The 12,191-nt window shown below is 40.0% G+C and overlaps 1 protein-coding gene across 2 annotated transcripts in view; it reads left to right on the top strand.

Moving 5' to 3' along the window:
- Nucleotides 1-12,191, top strand: part of CDH18 (cadherin 18) — a gene marked incomplete at both ends in the record, with an annotated part of 181,198 nt that overhangs the window by 149,140 nt on the left and 19,867 nt on the right. For both annotated transcript variants that reach the window (XM_081996613.1, XM_081996612.1), the window contains one exon: nucleotides 9,369-9,490. In XM_081996613.1, coding sequence (XP_081852739.1) covers nucleotides 9,369-9,490 — 122 coding nt within the window. The remainder of the gene's footprint in view (nucleotides 1-9,368; nucleotides 9,491-12,191) is intronic.

Here is a 12,191-nt window from a genome sequence, read left to right as displayed (position 1 = left end):
GCCTTCTTGTCTAGACAATGCTTTTGCCAACAAAGGTTGGACCAGCTGATCCTTGAGATGCCTTCCAAACTGGTATTCTATGACTCTATGATTCTATGATTGATTCTCAATTTCAGAAAGAGTTTTGGTATTGGTAACAATTATTTTCTTTCTCCAGGAAACAGAATGTCACAAAAGTATTTCCCTAAATGTGGACCAGATTAAAGTAGATTTTTTAAAGTAGTAGGTCTGAGTTTTAAGGCTATTCTGCTCATGGAATAGTGACAAACTGGATATCTGATATCTTTTTAAAGGTGAGAGCTAGACACAATGCTGGTACCCTGTCCAAACTTTTCAATGATGCACAGTTTATTTTCAGCTCTGGCGAATTACCTACCATAAAATCACAATAATATGATTTGTAGAAGTATCTGCCATTTATCAATGCAATAAGGAAAGCCTACACAAAACTATTAAAAAGAAGCCCAGTTGTTGAAAGGCAGCTAGTTCTCCATCTTGCCCACGAAGTGACGCTTCTAATTCCAAGTTCCATGCTTATTTCCCTGTTTATCTTGGTTTAGTCATTGGCCTCTAGGCATTGTTGTGATTTAACCCAGCAGGTAGCTAAAACAACCACACAGCTGTTTGCTCATCCTCCCTCCACAGAGGGATGGGGGAGAGAATCAGAAAAAAAAAGTCGAACCTGTGGGTTGAGATAAAGACAGTCTGATAATAGGACAGCAAAAAAAATTATAAAAGAATGTACAAAACAATCAATTCAAAGCACAATTACTTGCCACCCAATGGTGGTGATGAGTGTGACCCACTTACCTCACATAGCATCAGTTGCATGATGTTTTGCGGGGACCTCCCTTGAATATCCAGCCCAGCACCGGCAGTCAGGGTGCCAGGAGGAGCTGTGCTTCAGTACCAATCACTTTCAAAGCAGCTCGAACCCCTTCATATGCTGCCAATATCCCAATATCTCCTTTTCAGTTGGAGTATAGCGGGACTCAGATCCTCTGTATCGCCGGCTCCAAAACCTTAAGGGTTGACCTGTGGTCTCCCCTGATACTTTCTGCCAGAGACTCCAGGCAGGGCCATTTTCCTCAGCTGCCATGTAGAGCACATTTTTAACATCTTGTCCTGCCCGGACAGGCCCAAGGGCTACTGCATGAACAATCTCCTGTTTAATTTGTTCAAAGGTTCGTCATTGCTCAAGGCCCCATTTAAAATTATTTGTCTTCTGGGTCACTTGATAGAGAGGGCTTACGATCAGACTGTAATTTGGAATATGCATTCTCCAAAACCCACAACGCCTAAGAAAGCTTCTGTTTCCTTTTTACTAGTTGGTGGAGACATAGTTGTTATTTTGTTGATCCCATCCATTGGGATCTGATGACATCCACCTTGCCATTTTATTCCTAAAAACTGGATCTCCTGTGTAGGTCCCTTGATCTTTGTTTTATGGCAAAACTGGCTTTCAAAGGGATTTGGATTATTTTCTTCCCTTTCTCGAAAACTTCTTCTGCTGTGTTGCCCCATACGATGATGTCATCAATGTATTGCAGATGCTCTGGAGCTTCACCCTGTTCCAGTGCAGTTTGTATCAGCCCATGGCAAATGGTAGGGCTGTGTTTCCACCCCTGGGGAAGTCGATTCCAGGTGTACTGGACACCCCTCCAGGTGAAAGCAAACTGTGGCCTGCACTCTGCTGCCAAAGGGATCGAGAAAAACGCGTTAGCAATATCAATGGTGGCGTACCACTTGGCTGCCTTTGACTCCAGTTCATATTGAAGTTCTAGCATGTCCGGCACAGCAGCACTCAGTGGCGGCGTGACTTCATTCAGGCCATGATAGTCTACTGTCAGTCTCCGCTCTCCGTTAGACTTTCGCACTGGCCATGTGGGGCTGTTAAAGGGTGAGCGAGTCTTGCTGATCACTCCTTGGCTCTCCAGCTGACAAATCAGCTCATGGATGGGGATCAGGGAATCTCTGTTGGTGCGATATTGCCGCAGATGCACTGTTGTGGTAGCAATCGGCACCTGTTGTTCTTTGACCCTGAGCAACCCCACAACAGAAGGGTTCTCCGAGAGACCAGGCAAGGTGGCCAGATGTTTAATTTCCTCCATCTCCAAGGCAGCTATACCAAAATCCCACCGGTACCTTTTTGGGTCCTCGAAGTACCCTCTCCTGAGGTAGTCTATGCCCAGGATGCACGGAGCCTCTGGGCCAGTCACAATGGGGTGCTTCTGCCACTCATTCCCAGTTAGGCTCATTTGGGCCTCCAGTACAGTCAGCTGTTGGGATCCCCCTGTCACTCCGGAAATACAGATGGGTTCTGCTCCTTTGTACCTTGATGGCATTAGGGTATACTGTGCACTGGTATCCACTAGAGCCTTGGTGGGTCTGACATACCAGGCCATCGAATCCACACAGTGCAATAAACTTGGTTATCCCTCTCCTCCACCTGGCTGGAGGCAGGACCCCTCTAATTCTGGTTGTAGTATCTGTTACTCACTTCTTGTGAATACAAATCAGAAGATCAGAAATTCGGCCAGCTCTTCTACCCTGTCTGGGAAACTGCTCACTGGAAACCAGAGCAGCAATTTTTCTGGAATTTTTCACCCTTTTGTGATTGTTTCTCCTTGCAACTCACGTACCCAGGCCTCTAGCATCAGGGTAGATTTTCCATCCCACTTCTTCATGTCCTCTCCATGGTCATGCAGGTGAAACCACAGGGTGGCCTGAGGTGTGTACCCCCTATATCCTCTTTCGAGCAGAAGAACACTTACTCCTAACAGCTGAGAAACTGGTCCGTACAGGTGGGGAGCAGACCATATCATCTTTGAATCAGTGAAACTCCCGGGACAGTTTTTCGGCCATTGTGTCTGACAGTTTCTCCACAGCCAAGATGCAGGCCTGTAGGGAGGAGGAGAGATTTTCTTAGTATTGCTGCAGTTGGCTGGCCAATTCATCCACTGTTGGTCCAACTCCGTCTTTCCAGGTCATTACTGCTAATGAGTTGGCATACAACAATGGTGCACTCCATACAAACTTTCACCACGTGGATCATATGCACTGGACTTCATTTGTGTTGATCTGTGTTGCCCAGGTCATTATAAATCACCTCCACCACAGTTAATTCCCTCAGGTAATGTATACCTCTCTCCATGGTGGTCCACTTGCCTGGGTGACATATAACATCTTCACTGAAGGGATACCATTCCTTCACACCAGACAGGGGTCACCTCTAGACACTGAGGGCTTGTGTCTTTTTTCCAACCACCTTGTCAATGCCCCCTTCCCTAGACAGGGATCTCAGCTGCTTGGCCTCCCTACCCTCTAATTCCTGGCTACTTGCCCCGTTATCCCAGTGTTGGAGCAGGCAGCTGACAATGTGCTTGCCTGGACGCCGGCTGAAGTCTTTTTGCATATCTCGCGGCTCACTCAGGGACAGGGATTGGGTGGTTATCCCTGGGTCTGCCCTCCGCCAGTTCTCATCATGGCCCTTCTTCATCATCCTCTACTAAATGAGCTGACTTTCATTTCTATTTCTTCTTGTGTATAGAGGCAGCTGATACCAGAACCAACCACGAGCTGGTTCTGTGGTTCAGGTGCAGTGCCTGTCAACAGGGTTTGAGTAGCCACAGTGCCCATTGTGGGGGTGGTATTTTTAAATAATTGTTTAACTTTAAACAAAAACTGAAACACATTCAGGACTAGGAATAACAGGAACTTGCCGGTTTGAACATCCCAAGGATATTCAAAACCCTCAAGAGCTGTTGTAATTAGCATGGAGGAGAAGGGGAACGTGAAGGAAGGTGTCTCCCCTGTAGATTGGGTCTCTGAGGAGAAAAGGTAAAAAGTATAATTGTTAACAGTTTCCAAGAGACGGCTCCTGAAGTACAGTGATGACAACAATGTGGAGTACAAATACCAGATTAATGTCGCAAAAAGCCATTTTATCATATCATAAACTGATGTTACGAAGTACAGCAGACTAATAACCTTGACCCAGTTCCCAGAGATGATAAATAGCACAACGGAAAACATATACAGCAAATAAAGTGTCACAGAACACGCCCTTGAGAACAAGCACAACAACTTTGAGAGCAAATAAATTAACATTGTGACCAGTGACTATCAAACTAATATAATAATGCTTATAATGAATTTGTTCTAACACCCGCTAGTCAGATTTGTTGTTATCTCAACCTGTCGTACCCGACGCTGGGCACCAGAAAGGACTGTTGTGGTTTAACCTGGTAGGTAGCTAAAAGAACCACACAGCTGTTCACTCACCCACCCCACAACAGCATGGGGAAGAGAAGCAGAAAAAAAATGGTAGAACTTGTGGGTTGAGATAAAGACAGTTTAATAATAGGACAGGAAAAAATAATGATAAAAGAATGTACAAAACAAGTGATGCACAACACAGGTGCTCACCACCTGCTGACCAATGCCCAGACAGTTCCCCAGCCATGGCACCTCCCCGGCCAACTCCCCCATTTTATATACTGAGCATGACCTCTCATGGTATGGAATATATCATTGGCCGGTTTGGGTCAGTTGTCCTGGCTGTGACCCCTCCCAGATTCCCATGCACCCCCAGCCTCTTGCTGGCAGGCCAGAGCATGAGAAGCTGGACTGTCCTGTACTACATTATTTTCATTCCAAATCAGGAATCATTCCATATAGGAATCATTCCTATACCAGCTATCAGGAAGAACATTAACTCTATCCCAGCTGCAACCAGGACAGGCATGATGGATTTTCTTCTCTGTTTCTTTGGGGAAATGCACGATGAAGATATTCTTACGTTGTCATCTGAAAATGATGTAGGGCATGGCTCTTCCTGGCTACCGAGGTGGGTCCCCAAAGAAGAGACAGTCTTTGGGATCACATAACATTTCCCTGTTCAGGGCTTTGTGAATCAGTACCAGAATGTCAAAATGGACAGTTCTTGCAACAGAACCAGAATATTTTGTGGTGCCCTGATCTGCTGGGGAGGTGAGCACCAACGTTGCCTATGAGCTGCAGAATTTTTCACTGTCTGCTACAGTGCTGTTATTACTACTATTGCTCCTCTTGCTATTTCTGCTATCACTAGTAGCATGATCCAAGAGAAGTGATCAGTGCCTTCGAGTTTGTGTTTGTCAGTGAAAAGTCAAATTTTGCTATAAGAAAAAATAAAACTTTTTCTAGACAACTTCAGGTACAACGTTTAAAAGTACCCACTGCCTTATAGAAGCACAGTAGAACATTACACTTATTACTAGATTCGGCATAATTTTCTCTAAAATTTTAGTTTATCACATATACATCATGCTGAATTAAACCCAGTATTTTCTGAATATTACTGCTCTCACTTACACACTAGACATTCTTTCATCATTTTAGTTCTGTTTCTGTAGTATATTTTATCCCTCCTAGATCTATGTTTATTCTTGTAATGTGTCAAAACTAATCATTATTAGAGAACTGTGATGAGTGCTTTCTACTTCTCTTTAAAAAACTACTAGAATAGACCTTATTGGCTTGCCTCATAAGGTCTTGAAAAGGTGTCTAAATGAGAAAAAAAGAGTTGTTATTGTACTGATTAATATCAATATTTAATGTTGATGATGCAAAAGTATAAACATTCATTCTAATCCTAAGATATGTAATGACTTTTGTTCTAGATAATGAAAACATGTAAAATGATTCAATTTTTTTGTAAAATTCTCCACCCTTTTAAAATAGTTCAGACTGTCTCTGGGTTAAATTATTCACTCAGCTTTCATAGTAATAACTGTTTCACTACACCAGTCTAACATAAAAACAAACAAACAAACAAAACAACAAGGGGGAAAAAACCAAAACCACAAAAGACCGTTGATGTCAGGACTGTTGTTCTGAATGTCATTCTAATAGAACTTACTTTCATTAAGCACATGAAATATGAAAAGGAAATCTCAGACAGCAGTAGCTGTATTAAAAGCTTTCTTCTGAAATCCGCATTTTCAAGTTTGCCCACAGAAATTAATGGAAGAGAAGATTCAAGACTTCAGACTAGCTGTTGGTAGGGACTTCTCTAAGTTCGCAGGGGACGTGCTGGTGGAGGGATTGGTACTCAATGAAACTGATTCATTTTACAGATATTTAGTATTCTGGCAGAAAAGCTGTTTATTCTGGGGAAAGTCTCAAGCATAAGAAAGCAAGTCACTAACGTATGTGAATCAGAGCAATGTTTCTGCTTCAGTTATCCCTTAAAACAGTGAGCATTCACTTCGAAAAATCTACTGTTGAGGCATAATGCTAATAGGACACAGAACGGATCTGGCTGTTTTATAATGTGCAGGCCTGAAATATATGTCAGCACTGATTATCTTAAAACTGGAAATCTGCCAAACTGCTGCAAGAAATCTGTCTAACTAACAAAAATGTATTACTAAACGGACCATTTATTAGAGTGGTTTGGACATTGCAGGTGAGTTGTACACATGAAAAAGATTGGGCAAACTTCAAGACTGTTTTGGTAAGTGGTGTTAATAGCTTCCCTGTTAGCATTTTGTAGTGAATAGGCTGGGCTGTCAATATGGAAACTTGCCTACAGATATCAATGATCCCACAAGGTAACTGCTTCCAGAAAGATACTAATAATACCTTGTGCATTAAGATCGCTTTTGTACTGGTAAGGTATATATGAATTCTTTGTACTGCAAAGCAGCTGCAGAAGAAATAAAGGTAAACTCTCTGAATCTCCATGAAATCTCTGTGAAAATAATGCAAATTAACAGACTGGAGTAAGACCGCATGGGGTAGTAGTGACAGGACATACAAGAGGACACGTTCAAATGAGGCAAAGAGGTCTGATACACTGTACTGAAACAAAAGTATTTACTGTTTTTTTCCATACATTGGACTAAAGAGTTTGATTTTCCTTCCCCAGTAACTATTCCACACGTGCCAGACCTACAGAACAGTTCTCTACCTCAGGTACCCTCTGCCCTGTGCTTTTCCTGCTTTTTTGATCCCTTCCTCTTAGATGTATTATGCCCCCTTATAGCTTTGAACATGGCCCTGCTTTGAGCTTGAGACTGGACCAGTGACCTCCAGAAGTCCCCTTCACCTAAGATTTTTCAGTGATCCTGTGATTATCTGATATTCACAACATTTTTCCCTTCTGGCCAAAGCTTCGTCAGGATTTCTTTTGTATTAAAATCTTCAGTTTCTTCACTATAGTTAATGAATCCACTCTCAAATGGATTTATTAATCCTTAACCCTTTTCTGTGATCTCTGCCTTCCGTCTCCTTTCTATGCTTTTGTATGTTCTCTCTTTGTCTGCTTTAATTTATACCATTTTCTAGTTCACATACCTCACAAACTGTGTGCGAGAGCCTCCTGAACAAAGCCTCAAGAACAAAGTTCCTTTGAGTCATGGATCAGTCATTAGAGCGAAGGCAGATGAATGATTCCTTTCTCCCAGCTGCTTAGAAAACAGCCAAGTGTCATTCTTCCTCACCTTCACTTAGTGTATTCCCAGCATTTTAACATTCCTCAAGGTTTTCCACTCAAAGTATTTTCTAGATAGAAATGGAAAGCCTCAGTCTTGCATGAACACAACTGAGATAGCCTACTTTAGTCCCTTAGTTCACCTGTTACAAAGACATTCATAGTTTCGGGGTAAAAGTGAAAATACCAGCAGTCAAGGAAAATATCAGCAAGAAAATGGAATTTGCAAGTCTGTAAACGTCTTCTGAGTGTGTTCTTATAACTTCTAATGCTAATGTTAATTGGGAATAGAAGTTCCTATATTATGTAAGTTGTCTTCGTTTTCTGTTGATTTTTGATCTCCTTTCTATTCCTGTTTTATGTGGATAATTGACTAAGTTCCAGAAGTGAATTAAAATCATCAGGTGAACATGGACATATTATTTAAAAAGAGAGTGTGAAAAATTTGAAGAGAACTTCTAAACCCCAGGCTCTTTCACTAGTGTCCCAGGTGTAAAACAGAGAAGGATAAATCTCTCACTTTGTCAAAAGGAATGTCAACATTCTCAAATATTCTTTCATTGGGAGGCTACATTACTGGTGGCTTTGAATTCAAATATGTTTCTAATCAGTGTTTTTCAGAATTCTGAGCAGAAGCCATTAAAGGTGTGACAAATCTAAGGCAATTCACAAATGACCGTTTTTGACAGAAACATGATGTGGATTAATTAAGATCAAAATAACCAAGGCAAATGAGGTTTAGGCTGCTAATGATTCTGGGTTCTTTTCCTTCTTCTCATGAACATAAACAGGGACATGAACTTTTAAAATGTTGATCTGTAAGACCCCATTCTTCCATCTTGTTGTGTTTGAAAGATTGACTTTTCTGTCTTCTGCTAATAGTTTCATTTAATTGGTGAAAGTAAAATGAAGGTTTTTGTTATCTGACTGATACTTGTACAGACTTCAGAAGGTGCATTTTAGCTAATTATAAAAGGTTTTAATAAATTATTCTTCCAACAAAATAAAATTTTCTTAGTACTTTAATACTTTTACTTAGTACTTTCTTACTTCTACTCCGTAAGAAAAAAGGGAATTATGGATTAAAAAATTGTGGTGTTTTTTTCCCATTTTATTATGGCAAGTGTATTCTCACTGAAAGGATTCTATTTATTGTGCTTTTTGAGGGTGAGCTTTCACGCAAGTACAGGATCATAGCCTAAAACACCATTATGTGAACATTGTTTTTTTACTGGTATGTCACTGCTAAAGCAAGACTCATTAACTAGATGTCCCTGCTTATTGCAGGAGGGTTGGACTAGATGACCTTTAAAGGTCCCTTCCAACCCAAAGATTCTATGAATCTCTGAACTACTTTTGTAATAACATAATAACTTGTGAGGAAGCTGAACTCAAGCTTGGGAAAGGTTTATATGTGGCTATGCATTCATATTTTCTTATTATTTTGGTATTTTATTTCCTAAACTCTTTAAGGGACTGAGAAAAAGAAAAAATTTTTAATATTTTTCTTATTAGATTTTATTCAGTACTACGATGACACTTTCACATCCATTACAAAGCAATTGATCATTTATCAGCATACAGTGTGACACTGTGTGATAACTCCAACAGCTTTCTCCCACTTCAGTTCCAAACTAACTTGCATTTTTATTGATATGATGTAACAGTGACTTAAGACTCATACTATACTCTTTCCACTCTTTTTTTTTATTTTTTCAAAACAGTTAATGAAGCGCAGCAAACAACGTCTTTCAGCATTTTGCTACCTAAATTTCTGTAGCTTTATCTATTTCTCATCCAGTTATTTTGTTAAGAAACCATGTTTAAACTGAGGATGTCATGGAATATTGAGTATTTCAAAAGGCTTGATACCCCTTTGTGTATTTTGCAGACAATCCTGGGCTAGTGAGCCACGTTCCAGTTCGTGTTAGAATCCTGGATGTCAATGACAACCCCCCAGAGCTCGCCAGAGAGTATGATGTAGTCGTCTGTGAGAATGCAAAGCCTGGTCAGGTAACTCTCACAGTTATGTTTCTTGCAGTGAGAAAGAAGAATTACTTTATTTGTTAATGCTACATATGTAAGAAGCTTGATTCAGGGAACACGTCATGTTTCTTTCTGATTTCATTTTTGTATTTCACATTTGATTCACTTTTTTAACTGTATTAGGCTGAAGGGAGAAGATTTGGGAATTTGTTCAATATACCTTTCTTGTTGCTGCAAAAAAATACCCAAACTATCTTCAGTAAAGACAGGCAAAATTTTAATCTTGTCAAATATGTGATGGAATTTGACAAGTCACTATCACTATCCTTCCAATGGATGAAGCAGATTTAACATCTCTCATCTAAGTGCCACATGGTAGCAAGGTTTCAAATACAGGTCAGTGAAATGGCTGGGTAACATGGCTGCCATCCTCACTTTTTGCATGTTGATTGCCCTTGTCTCTGCAAGGTCTTTACGGAAAAGATGTTGAACAGGTTTTTCACAACTATGAACATGGGGAGGGTCATAACTGAGACTAAATAGCAGAATCACATTCCAGCCACTCTTCCTGTGATCAATGCACTTCATTGCAGTCCATGGCTTGACAATTTTACCAAGTGCCTTTGCTTTTTTGCATAGAACGTGCTTTTACCCAGCGCTCTATGCTGGTTTTGCGTTATTACACAGCTTGTAAATTGCAATTGTAAGCTCATCTCTTTCCTGAGGAATACATTGCTAGTGATAACAGTTTTCTCATCAAATCTTTAAAAGCAGTGTACATAAATGCATAGTGGTATATTTCTGTTTTTAATGTTGAGACTATAAAAATGCAGTACTTCATTAGACTGTAGGCTGATAGAAGTTATCTTGACTCTAACAGTGGCCAAAAGATCTAAGCTGATACCAAAAGAGCAGTATAATAACATGGCGAGCGTGTATGATAGTTACCCCAAGTAATTCCCTGGTCTCAGATCATTTGCAGATCATTTCCTGATCCAAGTGTGGTTTTTATGTTTTTAGTAATCCTTTAATAACCATCTCATATGAATCTGTCTAGCTTTTCCTACAACAAACATAAACTTTTGATATCTGCTACGTCATGCAGCAAGGAATATTACAGTTTAATTGCATGTTTCAAGAAGACCTACCACCTTCTTTTTTTTCTTTTTTCTTTTTTCTTTTTTCTTAAACTTCCCATGCCGTCTTGAATCGATATTTACCAGTTCTTGTGTTGGAAGAGAGAGAGAGAGCAGTTGATCCCTATTTATTATCTCTGTGCCATTCATAAATCTCTAGCACATTGCCCCTCAGCCGTCTTTTGTCCAGACTGAAGAGTCCTACTTAACTTGGACAGGCCGTGATAAAGCCCTTCTAGACTTTTGATCATTCATCTTGTCCTCCTCTAAACTTTCTCCAATTCCTCTCTATTCACCTTGAGATGGAGAACCAAGATTCAAGATGCAGGTACGCAGTGGTTTATAATTCTTCTCATAGTTTATGCTTCATAGTATATGATGAGCTCTGCTTTGTTCTCTATTCCTTTCCTAGCAATTTTTAACAGTGCCTTTGCTTTTTAACCACTAGTAAGCATTGAATGCAAAAAACTGCCTGCCATAACACCAGTATCATTAGAAGTAATGGTCAGTTCAGAGATCATCATGTGTGTGAAGTTAAGACTTTATGTCTGTGTGTAATAAATTTCACCTTTGTATTGCCTGGCTACTGAGTATTGGAAGGTCTTTAGTGTCAGCCCTTCCTCTTCCCTTCCTTGAACAACTCAGCATCATAAGTAGATTTGGTGGGCTGCTTATTCATACTCTTAATAAGACGTTTATCGTTACACTAACCAACAAGTGGCCCAGCATAAATCTGTGTGGAGCAGGAAATCTCTGTGACTTCCTTTCCTTTCGGAATAGACAATTTACAGAAGAGACCATATTTCCTGTCTTTTGAGCAATTATTTGTGCAAGGACCTTCCCTCTTATCTCAGGACTGCATAGATATCTTCAGTGCTCTTATTGAGACACCTCACTCAAAGTCTTTGAAAATCTAAGTGGGTCTGTCGATCAACTGAATATCTCTTATTAACATGCTTATAAAAGTAAACTAATGTTTTGAAAACCTCAAACACAGAAGAATTAGAATTTGCAAAAGACTAATTTTAAAAAAAAGATAAGATCCCATAAGCATTAATTGCAATTGCTTTCAACTTATTCTGACATTTTTTTATATTCTATAATTTAACAATAATCATCAAATAATTGTTACAATTAATAATAAGGTAAAGCATGCAGTGAAGCGAGCTCAGAAATGCTGTTTGCTGCAGGTGTTGGTGATGGGGAATAGCTAATGTTTCTTATTAGCAAAGTTTTAACTCTCGAATAGTAGCTTTGCAAATGGAAATTTATGAGAGGGGTGTTTGGAGGATAAAATAAGTTTTACTATAACAGCATTTGCTCCTGATTTGGGTCAGCGTTTTATTTCTCTCTGAGCTACTGTTGCCAGCATGAATGACTCCTGACCTCTATAGCATTGCAATTTAGCACACAAGATTAATGCTACCATGAAGGACTCTACAAGCAGTAGTTTAAAATGAAAGGCTGGGTCAGCATGCTGTTTTATTTTTAAATTAACGGGACTCTGTTATGTACATTACATGCACTAATTTTTATTTGCATTTTACAACAAGGCTTCAGAAAGGATTGTGATACCATTGCAATGTACAAAA

This window comes from Phaethon aethereus (genome assembly GCF_964289735.1).
Source record: "Phaethon aethereus genome assembly, chromosome: 2".
Taxonomy (NCBI): Eukaryota; Metazoa; Chordata; class Aves; order Phaethontiformes; family Phaethontidae; genus Phaethon; species Phaethon aethereus.
Note: the sequence above shows the minus strand (reverse complement) of the source record. Positions and strands in the feature narration are given on the sequence as shown.